At 45.9% G+C, this 17,290-nt stretch overlaps 2 protein-coding genes across 2 annotated transcripts in view; both read right to left on the minus strand.

Moving 5' to 3' along the window:
* Positions 1-726, minus strand: part of hhatlb (hedgehog acyltransferase like, b) — a 15,869-nt gene extending 15,143 nt beyond the window's left edge. Inside the window, exon 1 of the mRNA XM_056299759.1 lies at positions 624-726. The gene's annotated coding sequence lies outside the window, so the exon portion shown is untranslated. The remainder of the gene's footprint in view (positions 1-623) is intronic.
* Positions 727-4,738: 4,012 nt separating this feature from the next.
* gars1 (glycyl-tRNA synthetase 1) lies at positions 4,739-16,048 on the minus strand. Its single transcript, XM_056299869.1, has 16 exons — positions 15,926-16,048; positions 15,674-15,776; positions 15,196-15,337; positions 13,637-13,725; positions 11,324-11,400; positions 11,041-11,186; positions 10,157-10,306; positions 9,798-9,960; positions 8,685-8,849; positions 8,476-8,583; positions 6,066-6,211; positions 5,867-5,952; positions 5,665-5,774; positions 5,322-5,415; positions 4,995-5,185; positions 4,739-4,852 (listed from the first exon to the last, which is right to left on the minus strand). Exons 1-16 carry the CDS (start codon positions 16,046-16,048, stop codon positions 4,739-4,741), a joined length of 2,007 nt encoding a protein of 668 aa, XP_056155844.1.
* Between the last annotated feature and the right edge of the window lie 1,242 nt (positions 16,049-17,290).

A 17,290-nucleotide genomic window follows, 5' to 3' on the forward strand; every position in this document is an offset into this window, starting at 1 on the left:
TCCACTGCATGGGTGAATCCGCTGCATGAGTGAACCCGCTGCATGGGTGAATCCGCTGCATGGGTGAACCCACTGCATGGGTGAACCCACTGCATGGGTGAATCCGCTGCATGAGTGAACCCGCTGCATGAGTGAATCCACTGCATGGGTGAATCCGCTGCATGAGTGAACCCGCTGCATGAGTGAATCCACTGCATGGGTGAATCCGCTGCATGAGTGAACCCGCTGCATGAGTGAATCCGCTGCATGGGTGAATCCGCTGCATGGGTGAATCCGCTGCATGAGTGAATCCGCTGCATGGGCGGATCCGCTGCATGAGTGAACCCGCTGCATGGGCGGATCCGCTGCACGAGTGAATCCGCTGCATGAGTGAATCCACTGCATGGGTGAACCCGCTGCATGGGTGAACCCGCTGCATGGCTTCGTGCTCACACCATCCTTTACCTGCTCTCCGCACAGAAACACATCGGAACGACCTCAGTCGACGCTGCGTTGAGCACAATAAGCGAAATAAAAGCCTTTCCCTCTGTGTTGTGTCTCCCCCGCAGCGTTTGACTGACAGGCTGAAATGCCGCGCGGTCACGCGCCGGTTTGTCCTCCGCAACACCTGTTGCGATACTGACCTTGAGCGCAGCAAAACTATCAAGTCTTCTTCCTCTTCTCTTCGCACCCTTCAGAATGGAAAGAAGTTATTCATTTGTTGTTAAAAAAACAAAAACAAAACCGAACTTGGCAAAAACAAAAACAAAACAAAACGACAAAGCGGCGGGTGCCACTGCCTCCCTGTGAGGGGAGCTGAACGCTGAAAGGTGAGTGGAGCGTTTATTTATACTTACACCATTAACACGGAGGGGCGGGGCTAAGCACACTGTCAGATAGATAGATAGACAGACAGACAGACAGATAGATAGCTAGACAGACAGACAGACAGACAGACAGACAGACAGATAGATAGATAGATAGATAGATAGATAGATAGATAGATAGATAGACAGATAGATAGATAACATCATGAAAATATAAAACAATAAAAACACAGCTAATGTGAGCACATACAAATCAACGGCCATATACATCTAAATCAAATCAAACATTGGGCTACATGTTACTACAGTAATACTACAGTAATACTACAATAATATATGAACGAACAGACAGAGCACGATAAAGCTGTACTACAGTAACACATCGGAACTTGAACAGAGACATCAAGCAACAAATCAGACACTGCACACATGTAAAGAGACCGACCCCGTTTACACTTGGTTTTAAAATGTGCTTTTGCGATCGGATCACAAGTGGGCGGCGCTGAATACGAGTGTAAACGACCACAGAAACGTTCTGTGAACCGGTTACTCAAACCACTTGCCGAGGTGGTCTGGGACGCATTTGGCCACATATCTTTTGTAGTGTAAATGCTATAATGCGTCCTGATGCGTCCCTGACAAGGACCTAACAGGAAATCTTCTTCTTCTTCTTCTTCGGAGTAACGAAATCTGATCACGTGGTCAGCAGGACGCATTTGGAGACGCATGACAGACACGGGTGTAAACGGCGACGTGTCTCGCCGTCCACTTGTGATCCGATCGCCCAAAACGCATTTTAAAACCAAGTGTAAACAGGGCCATTGATGTTACAGTGATGCTATATGATATTCATATAATCACTGGGGTGGTTGTCGACTGCATGGATAGCAGAGGGGCTATTTCTCTGCTATTTCAAAAGACATCAAAAAGACATGCGCGTTAGGGTTAATCCTCCTGTCAGTGCCCCTGAGCAAGGCAGTGGAAAGAAGGACTGGCGTTGGTCCCCGGGTGCTGCAGCTGCCCACTGCTCCTGTACAATAGGACGGGTTACATGCGGAGACCACATTTCTGGTAACCTGCACAACGTCGAAAATAACGTGGCTTTCTTTCAAGTGGCTTTCTTGTTTTCCATATTCCTGGTTGCCAGTTCTGTTTTGGGAGGGTGTAAGCCTGTTGTAATTCTGAGCCGCGGCCAAAGGTCCATGCCTGACATTCTGCAAGGCGAAGCCAGCTGTGAAACACCACGCGGTGCCAACTAGCGCGAACAACACAAAACACAACACGGGGACGTGGGTCTGCCGTTGCTGCTGCAACACAACACAGGACCACTCGCACAAAAGCATGTCAGTCAGTCAGAATATGTGCTCACTGAGAGGAGAGACACATGTAAGGTATGAATACTGTATTTAAACCTGGGCCACAAAATGTTCAGTAATTGTCAACAATGTGGACAAGATTGTTTTATATTTGTTTGTTTGTTTGTTTGTTTGACAGAGCATTAAGCGCCACCTAACGGTAAACAAAGATCTAAAATGTGGAGAATCATACAAACAGGCTTTCATGGCTTCACAATAAGAGTTGCATTGGGAGAGGTTAAAAGTAAGCTGATGAGGAGGTGAAAGTCCTGTTTTGGAGAAACAGCCCACCGCAGGAGGCGTCATCCCCTGCAGGTGGTTTTCTGTAGGATTAAGCAGTTATTCTTTTCTCCTACAGTCGCCGCCATGCAATGCGACGAGACCGGTTCAGTTTGGCTGTTCCCTGATGCCGCACTGGTTTTGTGTAATAGTGACAACTTGAAATGACCAACACATAGGAAGTAGCAGGGCTGCAATGAATGTTTTACACTACACAAGTGATATATCTGAATGTTTTACACTACACAAGTGACATATCTGGATGTTTTACACTACACAAGTGACATATCTGAATGTTTTACACTACACAAGTGACATATCTGAATGTTTTACACTACACAGGTGATATATCTGAATGTTTAACAGTACACAAGTGACATATCTGAATGTTTTACACTACACAAGTGACATATCTGAATGTTTAACAGTACACAAGTGACATATCTGAATGTTTTACACTACACAAGTGATATATCTGAATGTTTAACAGTACACAAGTGATATATCTGAATGTTTTACACTACACAAGTGACATATCTGAATGTTTTACACTACACAAGTGACATATCTGAATGTTTTACACTACACAAGTGACATATCTGAATGTTTAACAGTACACAAGTGATATATCTGAATGTTTAACAGTACACAAGTGATATATCTGAATGTTTAACAGTACACAAGTGATATATCTGAATGTTTTACACTACACAAGTGACATATCTGAATGTTTTACACTACACAAGTGATATATCTGAATGTTTTACACTACACAAGTGATATATCTGAATGTTTTACACTACACGAGTGATATATCTGAATGTTTTACACTACACGAGTGATATATCTGAATGTTTTACACTACACAAGTGATATATCTGAATGTTTAACAGTACACGAGTGATATATCTGAATGTTTTACAGTACATAAGTGACATATCTGAATGTTTTACACTACACAAGTGATATATCTGAATGTTTTACAGTACACAAGTGATATATCTGAATGTTTTACACCACACAAGTGACATATCTGAATGTTTAACAGTACACAAGTGATATATCTGAATGTTTTACACCACACAAGTGACATATCTGAATGTTTAACAGTACACAAGTGATATATCTGAATGTTTAACAGTACACAAGTGACATATCTGAATGTTTTACAGTACATAAGTGATATATCTGAATGTTTTACACTACACAAGTGACATATCGGAATGTTTTACAGTACATAAGTGATATATCTGAATGTTTAACAGTACACAAGTGATATATCTGAATGTTTTACACTACACAAGTGACATATCTGAATGTTTTACACTATACAAGTGATATATCTGAATGTTTTACACTATACAAGTGACATATCTGAATGTTTAACAGTACACAAGTGATATATCTGAATGTTTTACACTACACAAGTGACATATCTGAATGTTTTACAGTACATAAGTGATATATCTGAATGTTTTACAGTACATAAGTGATATATCTGAATGTTTAACAGTACACAAGTGACATATCTGAATGTTTTACACTATACAAGTGATATATCTGAATGTTTTACACTACACAAGTGACATATCTGAATGTTTTACAGTACATAAGTGATATATCTGAATGTTTAACAGTACACAAGTGATATATCTGAATGTTTTACACTACACAAGTGACATATCTGAATGTTTTACACTATACAAGTGATATATCTGAATGTTTTACACTATACAAGTGATATATCTGAATGTTTTACACTACACAAGTGACATATCTGAATGTTTAACAGTACACAAGTGATATATCTGAATGTTTAACAGTACACAAGTGATATATCTGGATGTTTAACAGTACACAAGTGATATATCTGGATGCTGACATCGTCAGCTAACGCACGTTATGCTTTCCCTGGCCAAAACATTTTAAAAATCCTATCTAGACATTGAAATATACTGTTTATCAAAATCACCGGACTTGAATGTTTAAAAACAACGATTGCTGGAAGGGGAGGGGGGGCGTCTGGGTAACGTAGCGGTCTATTCCGATGCCTACCAACACGGGGGATCGCCGGTTCGAATCCCCGTGTTACCTCCGACTTGGTCAGGCGTCCCTACAGACACAATTGGCCGTGTCTGCGGGTGGGAAGCCGGATGTGTGTGTGTGTCCTGGTCGCTGCACTAGCGCCTCCTCTGGTCGATCGAGGGGGGGAATAGCGTGATCCTCCCACGCGCTACGTCCCCCTGGTGAAACTCCTCACTGTCAGGTGAGAAGAGAAGTTTGCAGGCGATAGCTTGTCTATTCCTTCTTGCCGGTGACCTGTCCCCCAAAGATGGGATACTTGCTCTCCACCTCGGCCCACGTTAAGGTGCCATTTGCCAGGTCCCGGACAATACCTGGCAACTCAGCGACCTGCAGACACAGAGTAAGGCGGCTCGTCATTCAGTATGGAGTTTTCTTTCGGTGTATTTCAAAATGCAGACACAGTTTTGCCTGACTTGACACAGGACAAGTCGCCTTGTGGCCTAAGCAAAAAACATTTCAGCTGTTCTACCTCGGCCCGGATCTGTGTCATGGAGTCACGCTCTCTCAGAGTGGCCGTGTGGGGCGTCTTGTTCACCGTGTCAAAGTCAACGGTGACGCCGAAGGCCACTCCGATCTCATCCGTCCTGGCATAGCGCCTCCCGATGGACCCTGAAGAGTCATCCACCTTGTGAGACACACCGCGTTTGGTCAGCGCCTCAGCTGAATAAAGAGTTTAACGTGGGGGAGAAAGTGGGCCAACATTAATTTCAGTGACTGATCTTACATCTATATATCAATCACATTAGAATATTCAATTTAAAATCAATTATAAGGATGAAACTGTCGAAGAACTCACAAAGCTCCCGGACGAAAGGTGCGAATTCCTGATTTTGGCTCAAGGGCAGGACGGAGCATTTGTATGGAGAAGCAGTGGCAGGGAAGCTGAAATACTGGAGAACGAATAAACAGTCATCACCAATTGAAAAGGAGTGAATACACTTTAGAAAAAAATAATTGCATTAAAATGTTGACCATGCTGACATCACACGGAAAGTAACACAAGACCCAGGAACAGTTATAAAACGATTTTAACTACAAGGTCGTAGATTTTACACAACAAAATGTCCTGTCATGCAAAACTGTTAACTGATATGCATGTGGTTCTGATTCACTTTCTTCAGGCTCCGAAGCCAGCCTACCGTCCTCTGTTTGTCCCCATCACGGACACGGAACGAGTGCTCAAATATGCCGTACATGATTCTGCCGATGCCAAAGGAGGGCTCGATTACATTGGGAATGATCTCCTCCACTGCGGAGGACAAGAGTCAGAGGTTTTCCCACAAAACACAAGACGCCACTATAATCTGCAGGTTAGAGGCCGGGACTGGAGTCCTCTCTCACCGTGCAAGGTTTTCTGGAACCTCTTCACGCCAACCATGACCTTGGTGAGTTTGAAAAACTTGCCCTCTGTTTCAATGGTGAACTCCCTGTAGAAATGGACACACCATCACCAGGTGATCTCAGCATTTGTCTGCCGCAGAAAAGAATTTACAAGGAGCGCCGGTCTAGAAATCTCTTCATCTGTGAAGTCAATAATCACCCCGTCTCATTTAGCAGCTTCTCCTGGTTTGTGATGAAGCATTCATCACAAATGGCCAGGTAGTCCCGGATCAACTTGGCATCCTTCTTGTAGGCCATGCCAACAGCTCCTTTGTTGGGCTCGAATTGGGTCACATTGAAGAGTTTGTGTGAAGAGGATCAAGGAGGAAATCAGCAGAGTCATGTTTGGAACAGGTCATGTTTGGGATATGCCGTCAATAGCAAAGTACTTTTATCAATTTAAAGGTATCCAATTGAGTTTTCAGTTGTAAACAACTTGGTTTTGTTCACGATCAACGTTTCTCCTCAAAACACACTGAGGCCCTTGAGGCCTAACAAACACATTTCCTACCTCCAATAACCCCGGAAAATTGAATCAGTTCATCTGGACACAACGCTTATTGAGAGAGAAACATTTCATCACTCAACTAATGCCCCTTTTCCACTACATGGTACCGGCTCGACTCGACTTGACTCAACTCGACTCGACTCGCTTCCGTGTCGTTTTCCATTACCATGACCGATCAGGGGTCTGCATTGATTTTGGTACCCGCTCCGGTTTTTTTGGAACCTCGACAAAGGTTGTACTAGAAAAGTGGTAACAGTTACCAAAATGCCGGTACTTTCCAGTAATGGAAAACGAAAAGAAGGGCGAGTCGAGTCGAGTTGAGCCGAGCCGATACCATGTAGTGGGAAAGGGGCATTAAGTGACCTCTTCAGTCTAAACTGACTGCGGGTATCCTCGCCTTTATAAACAATACAGTCGCATAATGATGGAAACCAGTGATCGGTTTCATATGCAAATATGGGTGTGACCATTAACTAGAGTAACAATGGCCATGTGTACTATTCACAGAGGATTGGTTCAGGGATGGTGGTTCCCCCATCCACTGTGAATGAATGGTCATGGCAATTGCATATGAAACCGATCGTTGGTTTCGGTCGTTATGCCACTGTATTGTTTGTAAGGGTGGGGATACCTGCAGTGAGTTTAGACCGAAGAGGTCACTTAGATGGGCGATGAAACGTTTTTCTCTCAATAAATGTTGTGTCCAGATGAACTGATCCAACTTTCTGGAATTTCCTTACCTTAAATATTGAGTATGTATCAAGATACTGCTAATAACATTTCTAAAAGTTGTATTGTTTACTCTGACTTACCATCTTCTTCTTTTTCTTGGTGGATATGGTGCATTACCACCGTCCAATTGCTGAATTGCCTCGCTCATTTTTATGCGATGTCTTTGTTTGCCCTATTGCTTTTGGCATTCAACAGTAAAGGCCAAACTTATATTTGATTTGCTGCAGCTGTTTCACGTCCTCAGGTGGACATGTTGTCGTCTTATTCTTTGTGTTTTATGTCCATGGGAGTGAGTAATCTGTCACCCCCAGGGTCGGGGCGTGCACGTGCGTCCTCGTATGTGTTCTGGACGAACATGTGATAGAATAGAGACTGGCTTTTCTTACTGTGCTCTTCAGCAATCAGGAACACTTTATTTGTCGTTTCATTTCATGTACTTGCGTACATGAAATGGAACGAAACATCTTTTTTTCCAGCCCACAGCAGCACAACACAAAACCACATCAAAAAACTACAACAACACATATATCCAAACCAAGAACACATATATCCAAAGTTAAAAAACTAACTAAGCAACAAAAAAAATCCCTGTCCAAGAGAGCAAATGCCAGCCAGGATGACTGTCAGAACTGCCAGTCTGCATTGGCTAGCAGTTAGCTTAGCCTGCCCCGCTTCCGTGTCCTGTCAGACCACCCTCAGTGTTGCCTTTTTGGGCGCAGCTCCAGGCAGGGCCGTGGTCCTTGGGCCCACCGGACACAGCAGACCAGTCTCCCTCAGCCGATCCAACACCAGCTGTCCCAGCCAGACACCCTCAGCACACCTTGCTGCACTCCACATGATGACACCAAAAACACCATAGTCAACGCCAGGCAAGGCCGCTGCCAGACCGCCCTCAGTGTTACCAGAACTGCCGGTCTGCATGGGCTAGCAGTTAGCTTAGCCTGCCCCACTTCCACGTCCTGTCAGACCGCCCTCGGTGAGTCCTCTTCGGGCAAGCTCCGGGCAGGGCCGTGGTCCCTGGGCCCACAGGACGTTGCAGACCAAGCTCTCCCAGCCGATCCAGCGCCAGCTCTCCCAGCCATCAAACGAAGACACAAACTGAGATACAGACGTGGGCAAAGACACTGCATGGACGGTACTGGGTAAGGCCGCCGCAAACGTGAGTTCCCGCCGCCATCTTCCCACACCGGAAGCGGACAGTGCCTCTAGTGATCAAAAACTCCATCGGCTACCTTTAAAATTCACCATCAGTTTAACACAGTAGATTTGAATGGTGAGATCAAGCCAACCCTCCTTGGTATCTTGTGTATATATATATATAAAAGGATATGGGTTCTTTCAGGGGTTTTTCCGCTACAAGGGGGACCTTGGTGGCTCTGGAGTGGCATGACAGATCATAGCAAGAGCGGTCAGCGCAACCCACAATCTCTATCCAGCCCTGCGAGTTAGAACAACAAGTATTGATGAGGATAATAACTAGCTGAGCCTTGCCCCACTTCTTAAATTTACGGGTGAGAATAAAATCAAATATTGACATACATATGAAGTCTTGGTCTCAGCATCCCAGCAGTCACAGGCATAGTGGGCCATCTCGTTGTCCATGTGCTGACGGAAACGCACCTTATCTTTGGACAGACCCACTTTGGTCAAATAGAGATAGATTCTCCCGATAAAGTAACCCAGAACCGAGTTGTTGATGACTCCCTAGGGGGACGGAAAGAGACTAGCGTCTTTTGAGAATATTTCTGTTTTCCTCCCACATGGTATGAACTCAAAGTTTCTCTGTTGGGCCAGAAACATACTTTAGTTATGTTATATGTATGCAAAGTGTTTGTTAGGCAAGCAACATGTTCCCATATTTGTCAATATATATTTTATCCGACTGGAGGTTTAAGAGGTTTATCCACTTAGGGGTAGGTAAGGAACAAGCTCTGTCAGCTTCTCTTCTTTTTTCTTTTCTCCCCCCTTTTCTCTCCAGTTGTATCCAGCCAATTACCTCACTCTTTCGAGCCCTCCTGGTCACTGCTCCGACCCCTCTGCTGGTCCAGGAAGGGCTGCAGACTACCACATGCCTCCTCCGATACATGTGGAGTCGGCAGCTGCTTTCTTTTCACCTGACAGTGAGGAGTTTCACCAGGGGGACGTAGCACGTGGGAGGATCATGCTATTCCCTCCAGTCCCCCTGAACAGGCAGAGACCAGACCGACCAGAAGAGGCGCTAGTGCAGCGACCAGGACACATACCCACATCCGGCTTCCCATCCACAGACACAGCCAGTTGTGTCTGTAGGGACACCCGACCAAGCCGGAGCGGTAACACGGGGATTCGAACCGGCGATCCCCGTGTTGGTAGACAACGGAACAGACCACAACGCAACCCGGACACCTCTGTCAGCTTCTCTTCTAATTTTTCTGCCTGCCATCTGCCATGCACATATCTAGAGGTACGTGCCAGTATTGCCCCCATGATTTTTTTGGGTACTGCACCTTGTGGACGCATAGCATTAATTATGGAGGAGGTGCACAAACAACGCGCCCTATGTCCGTGGGCTACACATGACTGCCATCTTGGGTACGCATAACCATAATGAAAGCAAAGTATGTTTTTGGCCTTATAGTCAGCCATGTAATGATAAGCCCGTGTCTTCCTTACCTGCGCCACTGCGTCCCCCAGCCTCACGAGTTGAGCGGACTGGCCGCTGGTCTGGGCCTTGGAGGAGTACAGCGTGATCTCCAGGTCGGCCACGCTGGGGAATTTAGGGTGGACCTTCTCAGCGGGGTCAATGAAGTGCTCGATCTCAGCCATGGTGAACTCTCTGTGGAGAGAGGGGGTTAATGTCTCACTAAACACTAATTGTGTTGTCATTATGTTGCTGTACAGCCCCTTGAGGCAAATCTGTAGTTTGACTTGACTTAATTACATGGATAAACATAGTGCTAAACATTCTGCTCACACTTTGCAGGTAGTTAAAAATGATGTAAAAGACACAACGAAGCTCCTTTTTTGCCTACCTGACACGGATGAGGCCCGAGCGAGGAGAGATTTCATTTCTGAAAGAGTTGCCGATCTGAGCAGCACCGAAGGGCAGCTTGCCTTGGTTAAATTCCAACAGCCGCTTAAAGTTGAGGAACATTCCCTGAGCCGTCTCAGGCCTCAGATAGCTGCAGAGGGGTCAGGTATTAATTACACTGTCTATCTATCTATCTATCTATCTATCTATCTATCTATCTATCTATCTATCTATCTATCTATCTATCTATCTATCTATCTATCTATTTCTTTATTTATTTCCCATTTACCCCACTCTTCCGAGCCGTCCCAGTCGCTGCTCCACCCCCTCTACCGATCCAGGGAGGGCTGCAGACTACCACATGCCTCCTGCGATACGTGTGGAGTCGCCAGCTGCTTCTTTTCACCTGACAGTGAGGAGTTTCGCCAGGCGGACGTAGCACGTGGGAGGATCATGCTATTCCCCCCAATTCACCCTCCCCCCCAAACAGGCACCCTGACCGACCAGAGGAGGCGCAAGTGCAACGACCAGGACACATGCCCACATCCTGCTTCCCACCCATCCGCAGACATGGCCAATTGTGTCTGTAGGGACGCCTGACCAAGCTCGAGGTAACACGGGGGATTCGATCCTGCGATCTCCGTGTTGGTAGGCAACGGAATAGACCGCCACGCTACCCAGACGCCCCAGGTATTACAATGTCAACACAGCCCACTGAAGTAATACTTAGGGTAGTATTGGTCGAGGATCAATGACCACACCGGGTTATAGAACTCAGGTTTAGTGTAGTTCCAGTGTATATACATGGCGTTATATCACTACACCCACGAGTACAGGACATTTCCATTTCCGGTGTGTACTGTAGGCACATCATGCTGACTATACCCTGCCATGTTCCCCCCTGGCCCAATGGACGTCTGGAACATCAGATTGAAGGAGGTGGGCGGTGTGAGGTCATTTCCTGTGGAGGGAGACTTCACGTTGTACTTCACGAAGAGATCAGCCAGCTCCTGCTGAGCGTAGTTGTCCATCTGAGGCAGAAAGCAGATAGGAGCTTGGGCGTGACTAGCTGACCAGCACATGTCGGTAAAGGAAAGTTGACACGTTCAATCGTAACCGCCGTTCAGTGCGTCATCGTGGGTTTCACAATCTGATTTCTTTGACATACCTGAGTGATCACGTCCTCCATCTCATCGGCCTTCTCTGCTGAGCACTTTTCATCTGACGTCATCTTTTTTAAGTGAGCTGTGAAGAGAGAAGGTCTGGTTTAGGAAATGTTATAGTGATTTAAACAGAAATTAGGATCCCCCCCTTTCTTCCCCATGTTGTACTTGGCCAATTACCCCACTCTTCCGAGCCGCCCTGGTCACTGCTCCACCCCCTCTGCCGATCCAGGAAGGGCTGTAGACTACCACACGCCTCCTCCGATACATGTGGAGTCGCCAGCCGCTTCTTTTCACCTGACAGTGAGGAGTTTCACCAGGGGGACGTAGCGCGTGGGAGGATCACGCTATTCCCCCTCACCCCGACTGCCCCGACTGACCAGAGGAGGCGCTAGTGCAGCGACCAGGACACATACCCACATCCGGCTTTCCACCCACAGACACGGCCAACTTTGTCTTTAGGGACGCCCGACCAAGCCGGAGGTAACACGGGGAATCGAACCGGCGATCCCCGTGTTGATAGGCAATGGAATACCCGGACACCCTTAAAATTAGGATTGACAGGCACACACGGCATCATATGTGAAGCACAACTGTTGTGTGACTTTGTTGTAAACACGACGACACAGGGTCGTCGTCTTACGTTTGTGGTTGGGAGGTGGGCTGGTATTGACGGCACATTTTCAGTTGAGTAGCTAACGTCACATTTTATTTACATCTTATCCTGTTTGGATGCTTTACACTGACATGGTAAAATAGAGGCTTTTACATTAGAGAGCTAAAGTCAACTTGTGTGAATCATATTTTAGCTAATCAACAACCAACAGTGCACACTCCAGAAACACTCCAGAAACACTCCAGAACTTCTACAAAATCTGCAAAATCTCTGTCGATGGTGTTTCTGTGAAGTCCCACCTCAACCGAAACCACGTGTACAAAACCAAGTGATAGACTGCAAGGGGGAGGAAGAGAGAACATGGTGGTGGGAGGGGGTGTAGAAAAAATATCTTCTGCCATTTGTTTTTGTTTTTTTACCATTGAGGATTATAATGTTAATTAAAACAATGCAGATGATACAGCCAGACGTGCAACTAAATGTCAGTTTGTGTATGCGTGAGTTAGAAGCCAGGTTCAGGAGGGGCTTTGCATCTAAACATGATAGCGGTGTGTGCCCTGAGACAGCTGATTGGTTTAATGTAAATTCATATAAATTCCCATTAACCTATAGGGTTGAATCCTGCCCTTATTTCTCTTTCTCCCTCGCTAATTTTTCCTTGATGCACAATTCTCGCAGCCTGCAGACTGCTCACGCTCCTCCCGGAAGCAACAGGAATTTCGCTTTTGCATCATGAACCAAGCAAGCAGACATTTTTCTCAGATACCAGTTGGTTTAATTACACAACATTTATTTTTTTTTGTGCAGCAGGTCGAGCTGAGGATGACTTGCTTGGTCGCAACACAACCTGCCAGTTAGTGCTCTGAGGAAAACCTGACGAGACAAACCATTCCCTGTCTTCACTGTGTCCCCCTGCAGTCCAGCACTCTCTCCCCTCTGCCCCTTCACCCCGGAGGCTACGTCACTCACCGGCAGGTGAAAACGTGTCCACGCTTAAAAGCCCACACACATGAGAAACCTGCTCTGTAGAGAAAGGTGTTCATTAGTACTGTAAACTACTAGTCCCTAGCTAACGGGTCTGACCCTTTAGCCGAGCGGTTAGTGATGTCGCCTTGTGGTGCAGTACACCCCGTATCGAATCCCGCACCGGGCAACAAAGTAACCGGTTACATTGGTGGCAGCGGTGGGATCCGGAAGTGTGCAGATCCTCAGAAGTCTCTTCGGAGCGCGGGAATAACAAAGCGCGAGGGCGCGCTTCCGGGGGGGGTGACGACTGTAAACTACTAATAAGACACGTTAGCCCCTAGCTAACGGGTCTGACCCTTTAGCCGAGCGGTTAGTGATGTCGCCTTGTGGTGCAGTACACACCGTATCGATTCCCGCACCGGGCAAGAAAATAACCTGTTACAGTACTGTCAAGAAAACTACGTTTAGCGGTCCTGTGGTTTTACTGATGTTGAGAGGATCCGAATAGGTGCTGTGACGACTACAAATACACGTTTCACGTCACTGTAATTAGGACCCCCTGCTTTTGGAAGGGATTTTGCATGCGAGTTGTGGTTCTTGCAGAGCCGTTTCTTTGTCTTCCTCCCTCGGGGCAGAAATGGACACCCAGGAGTAAGAGGGGCAGTGGAATAATGGAAAGTCCCGGGAGGGACTACCCTGGATTAGGGAATGGAGGGTGGATGGAAAACACAGTCACCTTTGAGGAGGTGGTCAGCGCGGAAACATTCCCCCGTCTTGGCATCCTTCACCATGTAGTCTGCGAATTTATCCACGTGCCCCGATGTCCTGAAAAGAAGAAACAAGCAAATCCAGTTGTCACGTGTCCAATATCTGGACGGCACGGTGGCCCAGTGGTTTGCGCTGTCGCCTCACAGCAAGACGGTCCTGAGTTCGAACCCCGGGGTTGTCCAACCTTGGGGTCGTCCCAGGTCATCCTCTGTGTGGAATTTGCATGTTCTCCCCGTGTCTGCGGTGGGTTTTCTCCAGGTGCTCCGGTTTCCCCCACCATCAAAAAGACATGCATGTTAGAGTTAATACTCCTGTCTGTGCCCCTGAGCAAGGCATGACAAGATGAACTGGAGTTGGTCCCCGGGAGCTGCACGGCGGTTGCACACTGCTACTAGCTACACGGCTAGGAGGGGTTAAATGCAGAGCATAATTTCATCATTAAAGTATATCAAATATCTAATGTGACTTTGGTTTTCATTTTTAGTCTGTTGCCGGTTGGACTCAGAACACAAAGGAAGATGTGTTTAGGCTACTGTGCACGTGTTTGAGGATGGGGAGGCTGGAGAGTAACTCAATATCATAATTTATTGTCTTTCAGTGGTGTTGCATCAGGATTACATTTGGATATTGTCATATTGTGATACACAATCTATCTTCAGAATAAATGACAACGAGAATCTATTCACTGAGATTTCTCCCAAAATGAGGTCTGAAATGGTTGAGGGAGTAGTTTTTGAAAACTAGTTTTGGTTTGATATTATACTTCACGCTGAAAGAAGAGAAGTAATTACTCTCGCTGCCAGCAGGGGGAGACAAAACTTCTGCACTGTGGTTTTCAAATCGGGAGTCAAACCGGATTGTGGATTTTGAGAATCATAACACCCCTGCTATCTGCTGTTGGCTGGACAGGGTCCCCACCCTCACTTTGTAGTGCACACGTCCCACAAAATCCCAGAAGTCCCTGATTCCCTGTGCAAGGTTCAACAGTAGCACTTAGCCAATATAGCTTGCAGTAGCATTCATGTCATAAACCCTGATTGAATCCAGTATTTCAGACCAACCCCTTCGCTAAGCATTTAAGAAGTCTGCAGAGATATAATTTTTATTCCCTACATTTAGGCAAATCGATTATTGCAGGTGCCTTATCTGGTTGGTAGGCTGGTATGTGAACGGGTGAAGGCGATTCTGCTTCTCTTTCACTGTGCGTGTGGGCCCTGTGATGGACTGGTGACCTGTCCAGGGTGTCTCCCCGCCTGCCACCCAATGACTGCTGGGATAGGTTCCCGCATCCCCGCGACCCTGATTGGGACAAGCGGCTTGGACAATGGATGGATTATACTTTACATTACCAACAGTTCGATGTGACGAACCTCATTTGGATTCTTAAACATGGTGTTTTTGCTTATGTAAGCAGATATTGTGTGTGAATATATGTATCTTATCAATTATGTGTACCAATATGTACCAATATTTCTTATGCTTATTGTAACACCATTTTCCATTATTGCCCAGCATTACGATACCTACTTCAGAACAGGCTCGGGGGTCAGCATGGTGCAGTCGATCTCCAGGATCTGCTCCTCCTGGATGAAGTGCTGCCTCCACGTCTGCAGGGTGTTGTTCTTCAAGGCACCGCCCACAGGGCCAAAGTCATGCAGGCCACTCACACCTGATGCGACACGTGGTTTACAACCGGTTTGTAAGTGCGTTGTGGTGAAAAAATGAGGCACAACGAGTCACTACATTTGTACTCTTGTGGAGTTAGAAAACAACGAGACAGGAGACGTGAGAGTAGACGTAGTCGAGGTAGTTTACTAGCTCCAACTTTGCATGTCATACATTCGACAACGACACTGAACTCTGAACCGGAAGCGGAAGTGCATTATCTCTTAGGTGAATGTCTCTAGTTATATAGATGTGGGTCACCACACTCTGCACTGCCAAATGACTGCCCCAAGTACCCCTTATTTTCCTTCTGCCCGGCCACTCACTGTGGTGTCCGTACCTCCATAGGTGGCAAAAGCCTGATCATAGAAGAATCTTCTCTTTAAGGTGTCCTCCATCTTCGGCCTGTCGACGACGTCATCCCTCGGCTGCAGGGCCAGCTCCTACACGTGTGGGGACGCATGAGTAAACACCGCCCACCGAGCGCCACAAGACATCCGCTCAACCCAGCACTCGACTGGGGCAACGTGGTCGGGTTGCACGGCGGATTCCGAGCGGGAAGTGAAGGCGGGTCTCTGGACTCTGAGTTCACCTTGGCTTCGAGCGCTCCCCGCCGCGCCTCGAGCTCCGCCGCAGCCTGGCCGACGTCCCGCCCGGCGGCGCCCCGCTGCACCTCGTCCCCCTGGAAGGGAACCAGCGCTGCCTTGGGCCCCATTCCTCACGCACGCAGCCGCTGCTGGCGCGTTCAACGGCTCCGAAGGATTTTCTGTTTCTTAGCAAACGTTTCTATGCAGTTCTGCTTTAGAGAGCCACTTAGAACGGTGCTCAACCTTTTTGGGGTCCTGGATCCCCTGCGTATTTTTGATCTACCCTGAGGACCCCTCCACCTGATCTTGGGGGAGGGGGGTTGCAATTTGATAGAAACAGTAGAAACTGCATTTTAAATTGCATTATAGCATTTATTCACTCTTTGGGGCAAAAATAAGAGCTTTCAGTTGTAACTTAGATATAGTTAACAAAACAGAATTCTTATGCAGTAACTTTCAGATATATGTAACAAAACAGAATATGTATTCAGTAACTTTCAGATATATGTAACAAAACAGAATATGTATTCAGTAACTTTCAGATATATGTAACAAAACAGAATATGTATTCAGTAACTTTCAGATATATGTAACAAAACAGAATATGTATTCAGTAACTTTCAGATATAGTTAACAAAACAGAATATGTATTCAGTAACTTTCAGATATATGTAACAAAACAGAATATGTATTCAGTAACTTTCAGATATATGTAACGAAACAGAATATGTATTCAGTAACTTTCAGATATATGTAACAAAACAGAATATGTATTCAGTAACTTTCAGATATATGTAACAAAACAGAATATGTATTCAGTAACTTTCAGATATATGTAACAAAACAGAATATGTATTCAGTAACTTTCAGATATATGTAACAACAGAATTTGTATGCAGTAACTTTTAACAATGCAAACGGGAGCGAGATCTCTTATTAAAATACAATAAATTACACTTGTGAAACAGATGTAATTAGAGAAAAAAGTCCTGTTACCCTTTATAGTTTAGGTAGATAAAGGTCTCAGTCACATTTGAGTAAAATAATCCTATTTCTATAAACGTCATAGGATCTTTTTTTTAAAGATATTTTATTTTCACGGACCCCTTGCAATTACACCACGGACCACTAGGGGTCCGCGGATCCCCGGTTGAGAAACACTGACTTAGACGTTCTTGGTCTTTTTTCACCGCAACGCAAACAACTTCTCTTTGAAATGGGGGGGGGGGTGTAACGCCAAAACATACACTACCGTTCAAAAGTTTGGGATCACCCAAACAATTTTGTGTTTTCCATGAAAAGTCACACTTATTCACCACCATATGTTGTGAAATGAATAGAAAATAGAGTCAAGACATTGACAAGGTTAG

Source organism: Lampris incognitus, chromosome 19 (genome assembly GCF_029633865.1).
Source record: "Lampris incognitus isolate fLamInc1 chromosome 19, fLamInc1.hap2, whole genome shotgun sequence".
NCBI lineage: Eukaryota > Metazoa > Chordata > Actinopteri > Lampriformes > Lampridae > Lampris > Lampris incognitus.